Source organism: Balaenoptera borealis, assembly GCF_965194805.1.
Source record: "Balaenoptera borealis genome assembly, chromosome: 2".
Classification (NCBI taxonomy): Eukaryota; Metazoa; Chordata; class Mammalia; order Artiodactyla; family Balaenopteridae; genus Balaenoptera; species Balaenoptera borealis.
In genome coordinates, this window is record NC_138867.1 from 58078949 (window position 1) to 58099664 (window position 20716).

Consider the following 20716-nt stretch of genomic DNA (forward strand, 5'->3'; position numbering starts at 1 on the left):
TGTTGTGGGTCATTTTTATATGGCCTGTAATCTATATTTAAACATTTTTAACTTCCAGTTTTGATTTTCTATTTCTTAATAGGTTGGGGGTGAGTGGGTGGATTGAGGCATAGAGTTTTTAAGTGATTTGAAGGAAAGATATAATCATTCTAGGTCCAACTGCATAGTTCACCCTTCAGAAATAAGATTTTCTGGTTCTTGTGTGAAATCCATAGTGAGAAGTTTCGTTGTCTAGGTGCCAACACGTTGGTGTTCTAATAAAGGATTCTTCTGTTGTGTTCTTAAGGGGTGTGTGTGTGTGTGTGTGTGTGGTTTCTACAGGAACACACAACTATTGACGAAGTGTGGAAAATCTTTATATTTACTTTAGATAAGCTGTATAGTTTGACCAGGATTCCCAGACAAGAAAATGTGAAATATTGGTCCCGGGAATTTAGTAACAGAAGAATACACTGCCTTGTTGAGATGCTATATAAAAGAGAATGTTCAGCGCAGTCCAAGGGGCAAATATGTTTCCTTTCAAAGACCCTGGGGTGAGGCAGTGCAGTGAGGCCTTGCTTGAACCCCTTGAACAAAATCCAGCCTTTTAAAAACCGATTCAAGGTGATCATTATGAACGTCCACCATTGGATCATGTCATTATGCCTTCAGTGTCCTAGCAGAGCGGACCTGTTGGTTTTTCCATCACACTAAATGGTCTCATCTATGGTTTTTTATTTTTTATTTTTAAAAAAATTTTTATTGGAGTATAGTTGGCTTACAGTGTTGTGTTAGTTTCAGGAGTACAGTAAAGTGAATCAGTTATACATATACATACAGCCACTCTTTTTTAGATGCTTTTCCCATATAGCTTCAGCTATGGTTTTTTAATTCATAGTCTTTTAGAAAACTTATCCATCTTGATCTCCTCCATTGGTATCACGCTGTAGGTTGTTTCTTTCTAAATTACCTTCACTTGTTTCTAAGTACTCTTCCATGTTAGTTTTCTACCGCTGTCCTAAGGAAGAATCACAAACTGGGTGGCTTATAGCAACAGAGACTTATTCTTTCACACTTCTGGAGGCCGGAAGTCTGAAATCAAGATGTCAGTTAGGCTGATTGCTTCTGGAGGCTCTGAGGAAGACTATGTTTCATACCTCCCTCCTGGTTTCTTATGGTTGCTGGCGATCCTTGACATTCCTTGGCTCATAGATGGATCAGTCCAATATCTGCCTCTGTCATCCCATGGTGTTTTCTCCCTGTATCTCTGTCTCTGTTTTCTCCTCTTATAAGGACATCAGTCATTGGATTAGGGCCCACCCACCCTAATCTGATATCACCTCATCATAACTAACTCTATCTGCAAAGAGCCTATTTCCAAATAAGGTCACATCCTGAGGTTCCAGGTGGACATGAATTTGGGGGGAACATTTTTCTTCCTTCTATTTTGTTCTTTTGAATCTGCAGTAGATTCAAAATCCAGCAACAAAGCCTATTAGACCTCGTATCTAAAGGAGAAGAAAAGAGGAGAGACTTGACCCCGTGTGTTAAACCTTGAGGGATTTCCCTGGAATAATGTCCTTGAGCTTTAGTGCTTTGACTTAGTTGTATCTGTTTTGGAGCTCTTTTCTTTTCTTCCTGGACTCTAGCCTGAATGTCCTGTAGTGGCGATTGCTGAGTAAAGAACCTCTAAACACATGATGTGTTATCGTTGGATCCTTCAGACAGCGCTTTGTAGGGTACTGGGGGAAAATGAGCCAAGTAATGCTTCTGAGAGGTAGTCTAGGCCATTACCAGAAATGGGCAAGAAGAGGCTGTGTGGGAGAGGTCCTAGAATGCATTCCTTCTTACAACTGAAACACAGATCCCTCTTTTTTCTTTCCCATCTGAGTTGCTGGAGACTGTTGGTGCTTGTGTGTGATTTTAGAAGAGGGCCTATCCCTGCCTGTCCCTAGTGCTGCTGGTGAATTACTCTCTGTGTCGGTGCAGATCATGTTCTGTACAGCTGTGGGGGACAGTGTCTGGGACAAACTCCCTCCTCAGTTCCACTTATTAATATTTTTTAAGAACTACCCTTGTGCAGATTTGCCCACTAGACTGTGGACGGGGGTGGGGGGAGGGCATTGGCCTCTAAAGAAAATGAGAACAACCCTAGTGGAAAATGGTCATCCACACAGTATGAAGTTATGGAAAGATCTTCCTGGGAATTTGGGAGCCCTTGCCGCCAACCTTTTTATTTCTCTGCCGAAAGAAAATACTAAACCTCAGAGGAACACAAAGAAAGAGAATGATATGAAACACAGAATGATTTTAATCTTTGGCAGCAGCCCACATACTTAAAAAAAAAAATCCTGTTTCCATTGTTGTGCACCTGTCATTACTCTGAATGAGTTCTTTTTCTCTCTTGATGGATGGTGGTCTTAAAAGCTTGCTGTTTTTCATTAACAAAGTGAAATGGGGTGCCAGTGCGAATGCTCTGTCATTCTGATGGAGTGTAATGCCTGAATCGGTGTAATTATTCAGTGTTTGCATAATCAGCAAGATTTTGAAGGGGAATGTTGCACAACTCAGAAGTGGCCTAATTTCACCTACAATATTCCATTCAGACTCCAAGCATCTCCTTCAAGAAGAAGTGAAGTGTTGGTGGATTTCTGTAAGGCACAAGGCAATGATGGTGGGAAATTGAGTTGTCCTAAATCACTGGCTAATTATGATAATGCCCAGTGGGCACCTAGAGGGTCTTGCTCTAGATCTCAGATATATTCATCCTTATTGTTTTAGAAATGTCCTTTATTTATTATGCATGAAGCATGATATGTTGTCCCACACGGGTCCAGTAAGGAACGACCAGCCAAATCCATTAAATTCCATTCAGGAGTAAAGTCAGACCCAGAAATATGGGCAGTTTGTCGGGAATCCTGACAGAAAGGCAGAAGCTGAATAAAGAGGTAGGCCAAATCAGAGACTCATTGGGAGTGATTTGGAAAGAGCTACGTAAGTTAAATGTATACTTTTCTTTCTGAAGGAGAGGGTCTCATTTATCTATACAAGGAAGGAGCTTGCTCAGTTGAGCTGTTTCAGAAACCCTTGCAATACCAGTTGCAAAGAGGGAGACTGAATTTTTCATTAACTCATTTAAATCAATTTATTTCAGCCCTGCATGACACCAGAACCAAAAATCTGAACAGTGCCCCAGGGCTGGACCTCACAGTCATCCAGCTCATCAAATTTGGACTAGATTGCTTTTTTCATTAAATCTAAAAATAATTTCAGGCAGGCCACCTTTCTAGGGATTTCTGTGGTGAATCATATTCTAGGGAACAATGCTTGCCTTTCTCAGACAGAGCTAGTGGCTTCTGAGTCTGCGTTTGTTCCCCTTTTCTCCATGATGCCAGCATGCCTTGCTCCTCATTTATTTTTTTCAGTTGAAGTATAGTTGATTTACAATATGGTGTTAGTTTCAGGTGTATAGCAAAGTGATTCATTTATATAGATGTATATATATACATATATAGACATACATATATAATCAAAAAGAATATATATATTCTTTTCCTTTATAGGTTATTACAAGGTATTGAATATAGTTCCCTGTGCTATACAGTAAATCCTTGTTGTTTATCTATTTTATATATGGTAGACTGTATCTGTTAATCCCATACTCCTAATATATCCCTCCCTGCTTCTCATTCTTGATGAGAGTTAATAATAATAATAATAGCTAACATTTGCTGAATGATCACCTTGTGCCAGGCACTGTTCTAAGCACTTTACATGTATTAACTAATGTAATCCTCACAACCTCCCAAGAGGGAGGTACTATTATCATCCCCATTTAACTAGGAAGCAACTGAGGCACAGATTAGTTACGTAGCCTGCCCAAGGTCACATAGCCAGTGAGTGGTGGAGAGAGATGGGGCTCAGACTCCAGCAGTCTGGCACCAGGGCTCACTCCTCAATTCTCCAAACCTTTGAATACGAGTGGAGAGCGTTCTCTAGGTAAAGAACTCCTGCATTCCAAGGCAGACCCTCTGAGCACCTTATAGGTCTGGGGTAAATGGATTCCAAGCACAGGTAGTACATGCATTTGAGATGCAGCATCGACCCCTTTCTGGGGCACCTAAAACCTTTTGAAAAAGCGGAGCCTGATTGGCAATGAGATATGCTAAAGGATACTCTCATACACAGCTGATGGAAGAACATATCTTATCAAAATCCTCTTTTTTAAAAAAAAAATGAGCAAAGCCTAGAATCAACACTGCTGGCCACTTTCTCAGTAAGGCTGTACCAGAAAGGCCTGTCTTTTGTCACTGGGCCAACATCCTGAAGGACACCTGTGCCTTATCACTTGCTCTGTAGTTATTTATAGTCCACGTTAGAGGCATTACTGGAAGGATCCCTTTTAGTGATTAAAAAAGAGACGGGGGAGATGTCTGGGAGGGAAAGGCAGGCTCAGTCCCTGGAAGCCCAAAGCCTGGGGTGAGGCCCACAGAGGACACCCCGCTGAGTGATGACTTGGCCAGTGTTCACGTGTCCTCCTAGGACTGCCCATCCTCTCCTCCCACTGCAGTCGGACGATCAGTGGTGGAATCGGGGTGGCCTGCTGGCAGGGGAGGACTTGGGAGAGTTGTCAAGGGAGAAAACTGGTGACTATTGGATGGACCGGGGTTGGTGGCTGTTGCCTGGGAGACCCTGCTGACTACAGAGTGGACCAGAGGAGGAACCAGTTTTCTGTCTTCACTGACAGATTTATAGACTGAGAAACAAGGCCTTCTTACCGGACCCCAGTGAAAAGTTAACGTGAGAATGAAAAGGAGTCTCTGCAAAGTGGTGTTCAGGACGGTGGTTTCCAAAACATCTCTTGGGTACAGAGGAGAGAAAAGCACCCAAATTAGGGAAATGGTAAGTTTCCCTAAATAGAAGAACAGTTTCTTACAAAGATGGTACCTAGTTTATAGCAAATGATCCATATTAATTATAAATCAATTTTATGGTAGTTATGAGGGGTATGAAGACTTTAAAAATAGGAATTATTTCATAAAATACTTATTTCCTGAAACACGTCTTTTGCATTGCTCCTTGGAACCAAAGAACATATCCAGCTTAGTGAAGCCACTTCTGAAGCTTTATTCTGTGGAACTTTTCATTTCACCCTGAGGCAGCACAGGGCTTCTTAAAGTCCTCTTTCCTCCTAGTCCCCTGGGGATTCAGAGGACACCCCCTCAGCCCCTCTGTTCTTGGAGACCAGTGGAGGCGTGCAAAAGAAGAGCCCTCATGCAGGGAGGTCTTTGCTAGCACCGTCTAAGGAATTGGCCTCCCGTCCTCGAGGTTACCCTGCTAGGTTTCAATATTCTCCTCTTCAGATTCATTGCAGAAAGTCCAACTTAGCTAAAGCTTTCATCAGACTCCCTTGGCGGGGGCATGCGTGCGATGAACCTACAGCTTCCTGAGTCTCATCCCAGAGCTGCTGACCTGGAGCCTCCAAGGGGGGGTATCTAGGAATCTGCATTTTGAACGAGCTCGCCACATGATTCCAGTGCACATCAGAGCAGTTTTCTGCTCTTTCTAGAGTTCGGAAGGTGACATGGTCTTAAGCATTTTAAGATCCGTGAGGTCTTAAGCATCACTGTTCCTTCAAACTAACAAGGAAGAGATTTCCTATTTCTAACCAAATGATTTATCCCCTCTTGGGGCAGTGTCCTAGTCAAGCATGTTAGGGGAGGTGGTGAGCAAAATCTAATTTCCCTTTTTTCAAAATAGACATTTATTTCACTGTGTACTCTCAACATACATCTGATGAACATTACATTTGAAAGAAGTGTTTGGTAATTTGTTGCCTTTGTTGAAAAGATTGTTAGCTCATTAGTAAGACTCTGGTCCAGCTTCCTAAGATTGGAGAACTTGATTTTCTAAACAGATTGTTGAAAGTCTCCCAGGACACCCTCTGGATAGAGTTTGTTTGCTCAGTGGGGATGCCTCTGTCTTCTTCTGTCACTCCTCTGAACTTTTATTTAGAACCATGGAGGCAAGTGGGTTGGAACAGAAAATGGGGTGGAGGTAGGGAGCAAAAGGAAGGTTTTCTCTTACATATACCCTATAGCCAGAAGGGAGAGAGTGGGATAAATGAAATTCAAAAATAAGAATTTAAATTTATTCCTCAAAGCCAACTTCTCTGTGTATGTTTGGGTTTTTGTTTTTTGTTTTTTCCTGAATATTGATGTAGCCACTTGAGTGCACCATGGGGAGAGAAATCTTGGCAGGATTAAGTTTGTTTTGGGATTTGGCTGTGTGTGTGTGTGTGTGTGTGTGTGTGTGTGTGTGTGTGTCTGATTGGGTATATCACATGGGATCCCATTTTCCCCACTAGGAGCTAGGCGTAGGCCATTTCTGCATCTTTACATACGTAGGTTTTCACTCATTTCTTAATATCGGGCTGATATTTATTCCCATTTAGGTTTTTACAGAAATGAGTATGTTGACTTAGTATGCAACACAAGCAGACTGGCTCATTTAAAACACCACCATGGTTTTCTAGGTCTTGATGTCTGCTATTTTTATTTTATTATTCACTAATTTCTGATTCAGAATCCATTTAAGATTTTATACCTATGTAACTCAGGGTACTTGCATTCTCTTTTCTTATGGGCTGAGATTTTCTCTGGTGGTCACTGGCATTTTATTCTAAGCATCATTAACTGACCACAAAGCCAAAATGGACCCAAACATTCTGCAACAACCTGTTGTGCCTAATTTACCAGTGAGGAGTAACTTAACCCCAGAGAGAACTGGATACAGGACTGTTTTTTTTCTTAAGCCATCCCTGTGGTGTATTAACAGAGTGGGCACAACTTGGATGCACCCTGACGCAGCAGTGGGTGTCCGGTTAGGGTGAACTGCAGAGCTGTTGCTCAGTGGAGTTTGTGGGCAGCCATTAAACCTGTGTTTGCGAAGCTTTGGGTTCATGTCGGGAAGTCAATTATGAAAGAACATTAAGTGAAGAAAGCAGGACCGCACAACGGTGTTTCCAATATGCCTTCAACTATGTAAAAAATGTGCGTGTAGAAATGAAAGGAAATACAGTGAAAGATGAACAATAATGATTGTTTCTGGGGAAGGTGAGTCTAGGTGAATGCTAGCTGCTGCTTCATTTATGGCATCCAAACTGTCCACAGTGGGACATTACATTTACTTTCAAAATTTGTTAAAGGTGTTAGAAAATCCATCTCTGTGAGACTGAAAAGGGCGTGGTCTTGCTGTTGGTATAGGCGGCCTCCCAAGGCGGCAGCGCCGAACTGGCCTGACCCCAGGGTCCTTGTTCTATCCCTCCGTGGTTGTCACAGCTCCCTCCCTTGTTTTTTGGGTAGGTAATAACCCCTGTGTGTGGACTGAGCATATTTTTAATCACTTTTGACATTTCTTTTATTTTTGAATAATTTTAGGTTTACAGAAAAATTTTAGATATACATTTGAATAATTCTGGATTTATGCAAAAGTAGTACAGAGAGTTCCTCTAGACCCTTTACCCAGCTTCTCCTAATATTAACGAGTTCTATAACCACGGTACCTTTATCAAAACTAAGGAATTAACATTGGTAGAGTGCTAGTAAAGAAACTACAGATTTTATTGGAATTTCCCCAGTTTTTCCCATTAATGTCCTTTTATTGTTCAAGGATCCAAGGAAGAATTCCACAGTGCATTTAGAGGGTGGTTCTTCTTAAAGGTACAAACCAGAACAGCATTCTAGCAGATGTGTATGTAGATTATTCTATCTGTTGTAGATTATCGTATCTGTTTTATGTACATAAAAACCAGATTTTTTTTCCTCTAGGGGTGGAGTGACACAGTTAAGCAATCAGCCTCTAACTTCTCAAAATGAGAATTTATTTTTTCTCCAAAACCCAGGGGTCTAGTCCTATTCTATCCCCTTCCCACCCTGAGCATTATGTTGAACAACCGCAGGGGAAAAATAGCAGAACAAAAGAGAGCATTTGGAAAAATCCCATATTATTTTTGATGGCATTTCTTATAAATAAATCAGGTTCTGTAAAAAAAAAAAAAAAAAAATCCAGCTTTTGTTGAGAAATAGCATTTCAAGGGAGGACAGTGTACAGCTCGGCCTCTGAAAGCAGTGTGGCTGCAGCGTGGCCCCCCGGGCTGCTGGCCGGCCTGGCTGTAACGGGAAGCAGCCCCGTGGTTCCCCCAGCAGAGCCACAGGGAAACCCAGGCCGTCTGAAGTCTGAGAAGAAAGCCCGTCCAGGGTCCCAGGAGTGAGCGGAAGAAAACAAAAGTCAGTCGGGGAATCGCACTGTGGCTGTGTCTGGCGTCCGGCTCTATGGATTCTGACCAGACGATAGACAAGTGTTCGCTCAGTTACCTCGTATTTGCGGAACCTTTTTGCATAGGTTTGTCTGTCTTTCTTTGCGTGCCACCGGCACACGCGAGGCCACAGGTCACCCTTGTTGCATGGCAACCGGCTGCGCTCTCAGCGCCCGAGTTCTCCCGGGAGGGAGGGGCGGGGCGCGTGCAGGTGCCGAGCCCACACGTCATACCCCCTGGAAGCCGTTTCACACATAGGCAGGGGCCGCAGTTGACTTGACGAGAAGCACTCACTTGATCTTGTGAAGGTATGAGGTCTTTTAATTGGCTCAAGTCAGGAAATATTTGGTAGAAGCAATAGTATTTTGCCATTTTCTCCGCGGGTACCAATCTTCCATTATAGTCGCACTCAAAAATGAAGTGGAGACAGGCAGAACTGAGGCCTTAAAGCTGGTGTGGTGGTGACTTATAAGGGTGGGTTGGAACTGAATCCGGGTGGGACCGCACATAGCGGGTGGTGTGTGGCTTTGGGCGGTGGGGGATGAATAAGATGGGCAGTTAGGAATATAAACCCCTGAAGATGTCGGAATCAGTTTACTTTCCCCTTTCCATTCCCCGGGTTCCCTCCTGGGGGTCATGAAACAGGGAGAGAGAGGGCATCCCTTACCCTGGGTTTAGAGACCACAGGTTGACTCTGAAGAGCAAATGAGAGTGGAAATGCCCAGAACAGCTCCAGCTCTCAGCTGTGGGACCCTGTGGGCAGCGTGCTGCAGGGACTCACTCCCAAAGCCTGTGCTGTTGCTTTTACATTGTCTATTTTTTTTTTTTTTTTAAATCTCTTTTCCTTAGATGACGTTCAAAACACAAATTCCGACTAAACCCTGCAGGTCGGAACTATAGTTAGGGACCAATTCCTGACTAAAACACCCTGCAAATTTCTCATATATTGAACAAAAGCAAAACCAAAGCAAGTATAGTGGTATAGAATTATTAATTTGCTTATATTTCCACTGGGGGATTGATTGTCTTTATTACTTGTCTCCTCTTCCTCGCCCACCCCGTGGTGTCTGTCGCAGTGGGCATGAGGCCGTCAAGTTCTCTAGGAACGTTATGTACCTGGAGTGTTCTCATGAGCAGAGGGGACAGGATTTGGGGCCAAGGAACAGGGATGGCCCTGCTCAGGGCCCACGTGTAATGCCACACAGACTGAGTGACTTTCTTCCAAGTGTGTGTTAGGCTGACATATTTTTGGATCAGTTGAATGTTTTTGGTCCTGTTCCAGTTTGCTGTTAACAACTTAATCTGTTTGTAAACAGACATAGAGGTGATGTCTCTACAACATGAAAGGAGGTTTGACAACTTATAGTTAATTTGGCCGCTCCAGATGGCCACGGGCAGGCGAGAGTCAGCGGGACGTGGGGGAGCAGTGGGCCTTGTGGTTTCAGCTGTGCCCAGCATCCTGTCTGGTGGAGCTCGTGAGCTTTGCCAGCCAGGGTTTCCTGAATAGATAAGCACAGGGCCCCTAGCAGACAGAAGGTGGATGTCGCACAGGCCCCAGGCGAGCAGCTGTGCCACTCTCTGAGCCCAGGCTTGTGGGCTGAGGAGCCGCTGCTTGTTCACGGGGGCCTCTCTTCTCCAGGCGCTCTGGATCCCCGCAGGCCTGGGCTTCCTCACTGCTCCCCTTTGTGTACGCCTCCTCGCACTGTAAACAGGCGTCCTAACAGCTCCTGTCTACCTCTGCTCGCCTTGAGAGTGTCTTCTAAACAGGGAATCTTTTATCTGGGGAAATTTTGCCCTGACAAATCCAGGCGCACTGCAAAGTTTTGAGTGTCATCAGCGTGCTCCAAAGCCTAGATTATACTAGACTCCAGGTTGGACAACAGATTAGGTGTTCTTCCAGAAATAGAGGGCTGAGCAGTGTGGTGAATTGGAGATGAATCCGTGTCCTGACCCACTGTGTCCCTTCACTGGCCTGGCACTTGAATATATACTAGCATATATTTTCTAAATATTTTCTATACAAAAATCTGGCCTCACTGACTAGAATGTTAAACTCCTCAAGAGTGATAATTCCATGTTTTGTACATCTTGTTCCCCCCAGAGTATAGCAAAAAGCCAGCTTGGGAAAGGGCTTAAATTCTAGGCTGAGGAGCTTGGATTTAATCCTGAGGGCACTGGGAGCCATTGGTGGTTCTTGAGTTGTGGACTAACTCAACAAAAGCAGTGATTGAGAATGTGATTTAGTGAGAGTGTGATGGCTCGAAAACAGAGGTTGTGGTTTTGTGTATTCCTGTCCTTGAAAGTTTCTGGTAGTTGTGCTAACAACAAAAAAAATATGTTATGGATTCCATGAAAATAGTGTTTAAGTCTGTGAAGGGTAATGTCCCTCATCAAGGAATTGCACAACCATCCCATCATTTCCAGGCTCACACAGCCACATTCAGGGTCTCCACTCTGTGTTCCCAGCATCAGTGGACTTGGAAGAGCAGTAATGTTCTCTGGTCTATGGTGGCCTTTTCTTTAAAAGCATATATATATATGTATATATATTTATTTATTGAAGTATAGTTGATTTACAATGTTTCAGGTGTACAGCAAAGTGATTCAGTTATGCACATATATATATACACACACACACACATATATATATATATATATATATATATATATATTCTTCTTTTTCAGATTCTTTTCCATTATAGGTTATTACAAGATATTGAGTATAGTTCCCTGTGCTATACAGTAGGTCCTTGTTGTTTATCTATTTTATATGTAGTAGTGTGTATCTATTAATCCCAAATTCCTAGTTTATCCCTCCCCAGCCCTTTCCCCTTTGGTAACTATAAGTTTGTTTTTCCATGATGGCCGTTTTTGAGACATTTCCTAAATCACTTTGTTTCTTGACAGTTTCCCCCTCACTTCTGAGTAGCCTTTCGGTAGAACATCCAATAAGAATGGTGCAGAGGTAGTTGAAGGATTTTCATGTTGAACACACATCTAGCTCCTCGGGCTCGCCCCTCTGTCCCTGCCCCCCGATTTTCACTTCCTCTGCTTCTGAAACACCGAATTTTCTTTATGGCATTCATGTGCCATCATGCTTGCTACTCCAGGCTGCGTGAAAACAGCAGGGGGCAAGTGCCAGCCTGGGAGGTGGGGGCCTTGCCCACAAAACCCACCCCTTTCTGCTCCTCAGCCTAACTTCCTTCTATATGGGGTTTCTTAAGCCCCCTCTGGGGATAAGCACTCAATTTAGGAGACAAAACAGAAATCTGTCTGGCTAAGCAAACATTTACTTATGGACCAAGGAGACAATAGATGAAGGCAGGAAATTTTTAAAAATCTCATCTTCTTACAAACAAAAGGCCACCTGATCATGGAGTATAGCATGGCCACATAGTAAGATCCACTGTGTGCTAACTGAATGGTATAAGCGTAAAATATGACAGAGATGCTTAAGCACAGTAGAAAGATAAGCTATCGATTCCTGATCCTGAAGGTCGTTACATTTCAGGGATGTGAGTGATAACTCGTATTTGTACAGTGCCTTCCAAAGCAGTTCTCATGTTACCTCTTTTAAATTTTGCAACAACCCTGTAGATAAGAATTGTCATTGTTCCCATATTGTATACCAGGAAACTAGGACCTAGTAAGATTTAGGGACTTTATGGTTCTTCTGGTTCCAGCTCCTGTTGCCGTACTTTTCCACGCACAATGTGGGAAACTGTTTTTTTCTGACACACACAGGAATACAGAGCAAGACCAAAGTACCCGAGTTCCTCTGGAGTGTCAGAGCAGAAAGAGACTCTCTAGGGAAGCCAGTACAAACTCCCTCCCCACCTGTTCCCACTTTACAGATGAGGAAGCTGAGGCCAGGGAGACCTTGTGAGTCAGAGCGGAGAAGCAGCGGCATCTCATGGAGCAGACCTTCCGCCTTCCTGGCTCCTAATCACTTTGCTGTAGGCTTATTTGTACCGGGCAATGGATTGTAAGCTCCCACATCCACCCTAACTGGCTGGGGGCCCGTGACCAGCGCTTGGTCAGTGCTTAGTAAATGTGCGTTGAACAGATGTATGAATGATTGACTGCCTTCAGTTGTAACCGTATGCAAATAGTAAATTTCTTTTATATCTGTCTTGACCTAGTTTTCCTACCCAAAGATGTGATTTTTCACTCTGGATTGAGAGGGTGTTGTTTATAAAAATCCTGAGACAATCAGCTGAGAGGCCCTGTATGTGTATCAAGGACCATCAGTGGTAATAATGAGTCTCTTTTCTGTAGTACTGTGGGTTAATCAAAGACCTTTGTTATAGTTGTTTTAAACACAAATCTCCAATTTGTCATTTAATTTCTTGCTTTTTCTTAACGTATTTGAAATGCAGATAGTAGCAAAACACAGGTCAACAGCTGCAGCTGTGGGCTGAAGACAGTGGGAGGCAAGGGACAAGCTGGATATGGGATCCCACGCCCTCCCAGGGGACTGACTGGGGAGGACGGCTTCGATTACAGGGAACGGGGGAGGGTATAGGAGCAAGGGGGCAGCAAAACCTAAAAGGAATCATTGATCTCATTCCCTCAAAGTGGAAAAAATGACTAGAGAGCCCATACCTGCCTGATAAGATTCATGGCCATCCCCTAATGGATCATGGCTGGAGAAGCAAAGTCCAAGCCTTCCAGTAATTGCTCTGGACTATGGGAAATGACAGTGGTAAAGGAAATAATGCATGCAGAACACTTTCAACAATGCCTTGCACAGGGCATCCCTGGTGGCGCAGTGGTTAAGAATCCGCCTGCCAATGCAGGAGACACAGGTTCTAGCCCGGGTCCGGGAAGATCCCACATGCCGCGGAGTGACTAAGCCCGCGCGCCACGACTACTGACCCTGCGCTCTAGAGCCTGTGCTCTGCAACAAGGGAAGCCACCGCAGTGAGAAGCCCGCACACCACGACGAAGAGTAGCCCCCGCTCGCTGCAACTAGAGAAAGCCGGCCCGCAGCAACGAAGACCTAACACAGCCAGAAATAAATAATTATTAATTATTTTAAGAAATGTCTTAGAAAGCACCTACTAAATGCTAGTTGTTGTTACTTTTTCATCTGATTTGTATAATATTATAGTCCTTATAATCAGATGTATTAGTAAGAGAGAGTGGGAAACTCTAAAATGATGCAAAATGAAATGAACATTAAATCTTGTCCTAATTTCGCACAACTGTTTAGGTGACTAAAGCAATTGGAGAGAAGAAAGAGAGGTGTTCGGGAAGCGTGACCAGGTTCCCTTCCCGCTAGCAGCAATGGATACACAAGGGAAATGTCATGTGGCTGAAAGGGGGAACTTTTCAGTGGTGTTTTACAGTTGTGTGATTTTTAGGATGACTAATTCGGAGAGGATCACCCATGTATTGATTGGTAAAGCAATGACAGCTTGGAATTTTGGTGAGATCTAAAACTCATGCTCAGTGGAAATGATAAAGGAAGTGGCAGGTAAGATTGAGGTGCACAAAGCACTGTGCTGTCCCTGTTCTAGGACTCTTACGGCCGAGCAGTTCAGGAGTGAGAGCTGAAGCGTCGAGGACACTGAATGGAGACAATCAGGGCGTCTTGGAGAGGAGCACAGGGATGGTCCGGGGGGTTATATATAAATGTCTACATTTTGATATTGAAAGGGTTCATTTATGCAGGAAGTTAGATATTTGGGCAATATATCCAACTCTAATTATTATAGTAATTATAGCTACGCCCATTTAGTGAGCCACCCACATGCCAGGCTCCTAAGGAACAAGACCTCATTTAATCCTCACTACAGCCCTATGAGGTGTGGGTCCTGTTATTCCCATTTAATGATGGGAATGAGGAACCAGAGGATCAGAGGGATTCAGTAATCTGCCCAGCGTCATAGCCAGTTGCAGTGCTGGGATTTGAGCTCAGGTTTGCTTTCTCCACAGCTTCTTTCACTGCCTCTATTGAGAGAAGGAGCTTTATACAATCAAGACTGGGGAAAAAAATCTGTCTTCGATAAAAGGCTGTAGAGAGGTGATCCATCGTTGAAGAAGGATGTTAGGAATTAGTCAAAATAATAGATTACTACTCCATTATGCCTACATTTGTACTTATTTCTTAAGAATCCTTAAGAGTAGCAACAACTCTCTGAGTCTTTTGAAGGGGCAAAAATATCCAATGTCTGGAAGCTCCTGAATAGGCAGATAGGCTATGTTAACACAATGAAGAATATTGCTAGGTGCTTACTTCCTAAGGGCTGGTAAGTAATTAACAATAGGCCATCTTCTAGCTTGGCTGTGTATATGAAATTATTTGGTTTGAGTTGACATATTGTGTTGTTGATAAACATCATTATACCAGTGATTTAGCTTATGCCCTGGAGGAGGAAGTGCCTTCTAGACTCTCTTAATGTTCATTAAAAGTTGGCATTGATGGATTTTTGAGGGTGCCCTCTAGCCATTGAATGATGGAAATGAAGAAAGGAACATTTATAAAGATTCAACAGGGATTTCAGGGGCCCTACAGGAACTAGAGTTTCGTACCAAATTCACATCTGAGTCTGAGTCCAGTTTTCAGGGGAACAATGTTTCACGAATAGTGTGAGATCCAGGCCTTCCTCATGGTTGTTTAACTTGAGAAATGGCGCAAACACCTCCTCTGTCCACAGGAAATCATGCTTTTCACCTGGTAGAGGATGGGGCTCCATCGGAATCACACCCAACTTGCTTCTTTTCTGCTTCCTTATCTTTCTGTGGTTTCTTCTCGAGCCAAAATGTGAGGACTATTTCAGTTTTTGTGGAGAAGGGCAAAAATATGTTTTTGAACTGAGCAAGGGAAGGTTTCAACCCATTCTTTTCTCTTCCTTGTATTTCCATTTTCACTTTGAGCACAAAGGAGGTTGGGGGAGCAGGAGAAAGGAAGATGTTACTGTGCAATAGGGACAGAGGAAAAGGGGGCTGAGCTAGAACTAAACCCCACCCTAAGCAAAAAGACCTCCTGCAGCCACTTGAAAAGACTCTGAAAGGAGAATAACATCTTTAATCAAGAGCAGTAGTGTTAGGTCTTTTACTACAAGTTATACTTTTCTTTGAGCCTATATTTATTTTGCCTGGCTAGAAATAGCTGACGTTATTTCAGCAGCCATGACTATTGTCTAGGAATTGGATGTGGGCTGGGAATAGACTGGCTGATTATTACACTGTTTAGAAATAAACCCCTTTTTTGGCAATCTCTTCTGGTGAGAAGGGCTCATAAATGTCCCTGTGGCTGGTTGTTCCATGGTGCTTTTTTTTTTTAATCAATTCAGTAGCCTTATAATGCGATCATCTTCTTCTGGAATATATTATTTTAAGCAGAGCGCACAGGGCTAGTCTTATTACTGGAGACAGGTACTATAGGCAATATCAGGAAGCCTTGTAAGAAATCTCTTAATTAGTACTAGCACTGGTGCTACAGTGAAGGGATGAATGAACTGAAATGCTTCCCTCCCTGAGATTCTTTTCAGCTGAAAGGGCCTCTTGCCCCATAACAGCCCGTAGTCCGGCAGATGGACGGACTGGGAAAGTTGCGGTGGCCGCAGTTGGTGATGTTGCTGGCTTCCTCTGCCCTTCTTACCTACTTCTGGGGTTTTCTGCACCCTCAAGTCACACTTGGCTCTGTTGACGGTGTGGTGAAAAGGTAGGTGTTAAAAGAACCAGAATTGTCAGCAGTTCAGAGACCTTATGGGCCTTCAGGTCTGAGACAGCATTGTAGGCAACATTACTCCATCCAAGGTGAAAGGCACTGGACTTTCTGTGGCGCTTAAGACCTAACATTCTGTGATCAGGGATGTGGCCTGTTGTGATAAAACTGGTATGATGGACCAGATGAGTGTCTGAGCTGGAAAGAAAGGGAAGAACCAAAAATAGAGGCAGAAGTTTTTTTTCTCCTATGAAAGTCATTGTCGATATGACCATTTTAAAGACCTTTTCATTTCCTCTGAGATCTTTTCAAAGTGATTACCTTGAAAAGTCTTTGATGTGAGGGTCAGGACATGATGTGGAAAGCATCTTCTTTTTCTCCACTTTTATCTTACTCCTTGGAGGAGAGATGAAAATAAAATGGCTCTGAGGAAAAGGAAAACATTCTTTTCAAAAGAAAGTTAATAAAAAACAAAAGGTGATAGATAGCTCTTTCTAAACAGCTTACCACCTTACCCCCTGTGGTTACCTGTGTTACCTTATGGTCGTGATAATGAAATATTTCTAAAGAAATATAAGGATGATCACATGATTTTCCCTCTTTAGATGTTGTCGCTTTGGTGGAGCCCAGAGATTTTGTTTATGTGCATCGTGAGGGACCCAACACAGTGGGGACTTTGTAAATATAAAATCATTATCATTAAAAAACACTTCCTCCTTCACTCTGAGATCTTTCCATTTTATGAATGCACATGGGGAGAGAGATTAATTACAGCACAGTGAGTGTTGCTCGGAGGTGATTACGCCACCCGGCTTGAAGCCTTCCTGTGCAGGGTATGAGGATTTTCATTTCATCCATCCTCCAGAGTTTGCCACGAGGGGTCTCCGAAGACAGGAAAAGAGGAGCCTGAGGAGAGGGGACTTACTGGACATTCTGTGATAGAGTTCCCTGCCTCCACACTGTATCGTTTTGTAAATAAGATAGTTATGTTTTCCAGTTTGTTATTTTTCTAAAAGAAGAGAGGATGTGTGACCAGCAGTTGTAGCCTAAGTGGATGAAGTTCGATGTTCTTGCCATCACTGATCCAAGTAGGTAACCTAAGAACAGGGCTTCAGTGGCTTCTCTCGCAGTCCACTAAGGAATCTGAGCGATATCTAGACTGAGAATCAGATACCTTTTATGTCACTTAACAGGATGCTTCCGTTTGCCGTGGGATAGAGTGCAGGTGCAGGAGGGAGGCATCTGGATCCCAGAGCCGTGGGGTCACGAAGCTCTGTGGGAGCATCCTCAGCCTCTGCAGTGGTCCTGCCAGGAGAGGAAAAAGCTTGGGTGTCGGGATACCCACGCTTGACTCCTGGATCTCGCATTATCTTGCTGTGTGACTCTGGACAAGTCACTTAGTCTTTCTGAACCTTAATGTCTATATCTGTAAGACAGGGGTTTGGAATAGATCCATCCAAATTCACATTTCTACAAACCTGGATTACTGGCTGTAGGCCTTCTAGCTGGACTGGATCTCCTCATCCCTGATGGCTTATTTCTAGGGCTTGGGGCTCCCTGCTGTACACCTTCTTGCTTCATTTCCCCGCCATCCTTTAACTCCCATCTAGATGCCATCTTAGTACGGAAGCCTTCCTAAGCCCTCCGGTTACTCCCTTGAGCACTTCCTCTCCCGGGTCAGAGTGCCATCACTGAGTGCCGTCATCCCAGAAGGCAGGGGCCATCCTGCTCTTTTTGCTGACCACTGCCCCACAGTTCTAGGGTCAGGCCAGGTTCAGCACTCTGTCAGGATTTGGTGAATCGAATTATACCCGATCATGAAGTAAAACACGGCCTCTGCCCAGTCATTTGTTCCTGTTCTCACATTGGCTTCTAGCTCCTTCCAGACTTCTTTGACTCTACACTCTCCTGGCTTCCTCCTGGCTGGAGGTCTTTTTCTTTCATTCTAGCATGCCACCTCTTTCTTTTCCTGTTTTCTAACTTGTGAAAGCCCCTTAGATTATCTCCTGTTTCAAATCCTAGAGACGACTGTCTTGATACATTGATAAGAGGAGAACTTTCCCAGAGGAGTTGCTTTTTACAGTGTCAAACGTGGTTATAAATCAGCTTATGTGGGATACCTTTATGCAGCTATTTAAAAATATCTGAGTATAACTCATAGTCTGAATCAATATCTATCCCTGTCTGCCTCATTTGCAAAGTCTCTTTTTAATGATTCTGCATCCATTATTCAATTAATAGTACTATACTCTTTTCAAAACCTTGAACTACGATTTCCATTAAAGAGGCCTTTTCTTCACACTGTCATCCCACTGATGAATAATAAATAAACGCCGAGCACCCACCTGTAAGAAAGCACCGGATTCCATCTTGAAACCTGATTTCTGACATCATCGTGGGCCTCTGCGCTGACCACGTGGGGAAGCTGAGAGTGACGTTTACGATCGTGGGAGTGAGCCCCAGCTGCTCTGGGGCTGGGCCCTTCAGGGAAGACTCCCCAAACGTGATGATGTGTCTCCAAGACCTGAAGGAACATAGGAAGCAGCCAAGTGAATAGGAGGGGACCAGTCTTCTAGACAAAGGGAACAACATATGTAAAAACCCAGAAAGACCAGGTAGAAGAGGTTGAAACATCCTAGCTATGGTTTGTGTGACTATGATGTGAAAACTGCCTAATTTGTGAGGTGTGTCCCGGCACTTGAAGCCTCAGAACATCTTCTCACCATTTCCTCCCAGAGCCCTGCGGCTTCTGTGGCTCACACAGAGCCTTGCCTCTGAGCAGTGCTGCTGTTTCGTGACCCACATGAGAGTCCAGGGGGCAAGGGCAGCTCGGGGACGCATTTCCCGCATCTGAGAGGAGAGAACTGACCACTGGAATTGTGGTGGAGAGTATTCCAGGGCCCTGCTATATGAAGGACACCTGTGTGTAAAAAGCATGTGGTTTTTGGCCCAAAGAGCATTCATTGTGGTCTGGTTCTTCGCTCTCACCTGCTGGACTGGGGCCCAGTGATAACAGAGCAGTATTCACTCCCTAGAAATCGCTTCCAGGCGCCCAGAGGTGTCTCCCTCATCTTCCCCTCGGCTCTCTGGGGTGGGTGACTGCCTTTAGCTCCTTTACTGTCTGCAGCCAGCAAGCCCTTGTGATAACGTGAGGCCTTGGAAGTCCAACAGTGCCACAATTTGTCTCTGGGACTCTCCTCTGATAACGTGGAAAGAGAAATACAAGCCCCAGGCACCGGCAGCTGGCCGGCTTCCAGAGCCAAAACTGAATTAGAAACTCATTAAATACTTCGAGCCAGTTAGGCTGGCTGGGCTGTGCAGTGGCTGGGAAAGCTGGGAGCGGAGGAGGGGACGGGGCGGGCATCTCTGGTTGGCAAATGGCAGGCTGTGAGCCGGGCAGGAAACAAGACAAAACAGGGCCGACTTGCCTGTCACACAGACGTGTTTGTGAGTGTGCTGGTTTAGCACAGTCACATAATGTATGCTAATTGCTGTATTTCCTTTATTTTTGACACTGGAAACGCTCTGTTGGAAAGCTTTGAAACCAAAGAGGCAGCGCAGAAATGCCCAAGTGTAGACGCTACAAAAAAGGGAGGAGGAACAAAGGGAAACGGGGCTGTGGATTTACGGAATGAATATAGAGGTAGCAAGATGAAACTCCAGAATAGTTCTCACAGCTTCCAGTAAATGTTAATAAGAAAGCGTGAGCTGGTTTCTCTCTCTGCGACTCTTCTGGCCAAGCCAGAAATGCAGAACTGAGGAGGGCATGCAACTGAGCCCACTTAAATAATTATCCATTAATAGGAAAGACTCTCTCAGTAACTTTTTTTTTAACATGTCAAACCATGTAACCCTAGTGTCCCATTAGATACCCTTGGATGACTGTCATTCTTTAAATCAAGTAAAAACAGACCAACATATTAAAATAATGGTTTTTCAAATGAAGCTTATCAGAGTGCACAGACATTTTCTATTGGAAAAAATGGGCTAGGGAAGAGAAATATATTTTCTTCATCAGTGACATCAAAATCCCAAGGGTTGTAGTGTTGATAAGTGAACTTCTTGTCTTTACCCCAATAACCCTTAATTTTTTAATCATTAAAAAAAGATGTAATTTCTTCTTTAAAGCAGTTTTGGAGACATGAGACATTTAGGAAATTTCATAATGATTTTGATTGGTCTGATAGCAAGACAATGTAGATATTTTCCGGAACAGTATAGAAAACACATCAAAGCATCAGATTATATCCTTTAAGAGTTGTGAGAAAAAAGTGACATAAATCTAAGCATCTTTTTCAGATGTTTTAAACTTCCTATAAGGCTTTTTGTCCCAGGATTAAACATTTAGCCACACTGCACAAAAAATACTGGATACATAGTCAAGTGCCAGTGTGGGAAGGCGTCTATTTTATATACAGAAATCCTCTTCTGGCCCATCTCCCCCCAAGTCCTGGTTGTCTGAGGGCAGATTCCTTTTGTGAAGCCTAAAGTTGTGAGAGAAAGAGCATCCCCTTTGTCTGGGGCTGGTATTCTGGTCCAATTTCAGTTAGGAAGTTGCCTCCAGAACCACATCCAGACCCTGATCCAGAAGCGTTTCTCTGAAAGAGGGAAGACATCCAGCAGGTCCTGGAACCTCTTCACGGAAAAAAGTTAAGGCTTTAAAGGGAGGATGGTATTGGATTTGCCTGGAGGCAGGATGAACAGTGGCCCCTTTTCTTCAGTGTGATTTGCAGAATAACTGTCCG

The 20716-nt window shown here is 43.8% G+C and overlaps 2 protein-coding genes across 2 annotated transcripts in view; one reads left to right on the forward strand and one right to left on the reverse strand.

Moving 5' to 3' along the window:
* The window catches only part of MAP1B (microtubule associated protein 1B), a 93961-nt gene that overhangs the window by 34998 nt on the left and 38247 nt on the right, over positions 1 to 20716 (forward strand). The window lies entirely within an intron of this gene.
* Positions 16689 to 19581, reverse strand: LOC309619330 (uncharacterized protein). The gene is made up of 3 exons (XM_082374446.1): positions 18960 to 19581; positions 18317 to 18495; positions 16689 to 17276 (listed from the first exon to the last, which is right to left on the reverse strand). Exons 1-3 carry the CDS (start codon positions 19040 to 19042, stop codon positions 17158 to 17160), a joined length of 381 nt encoding a protein of 126 aa, XP_082230572.1. The 5' UTR covers positions 19043 to 19581; the 3' UTR covers positions 16689 to 17157.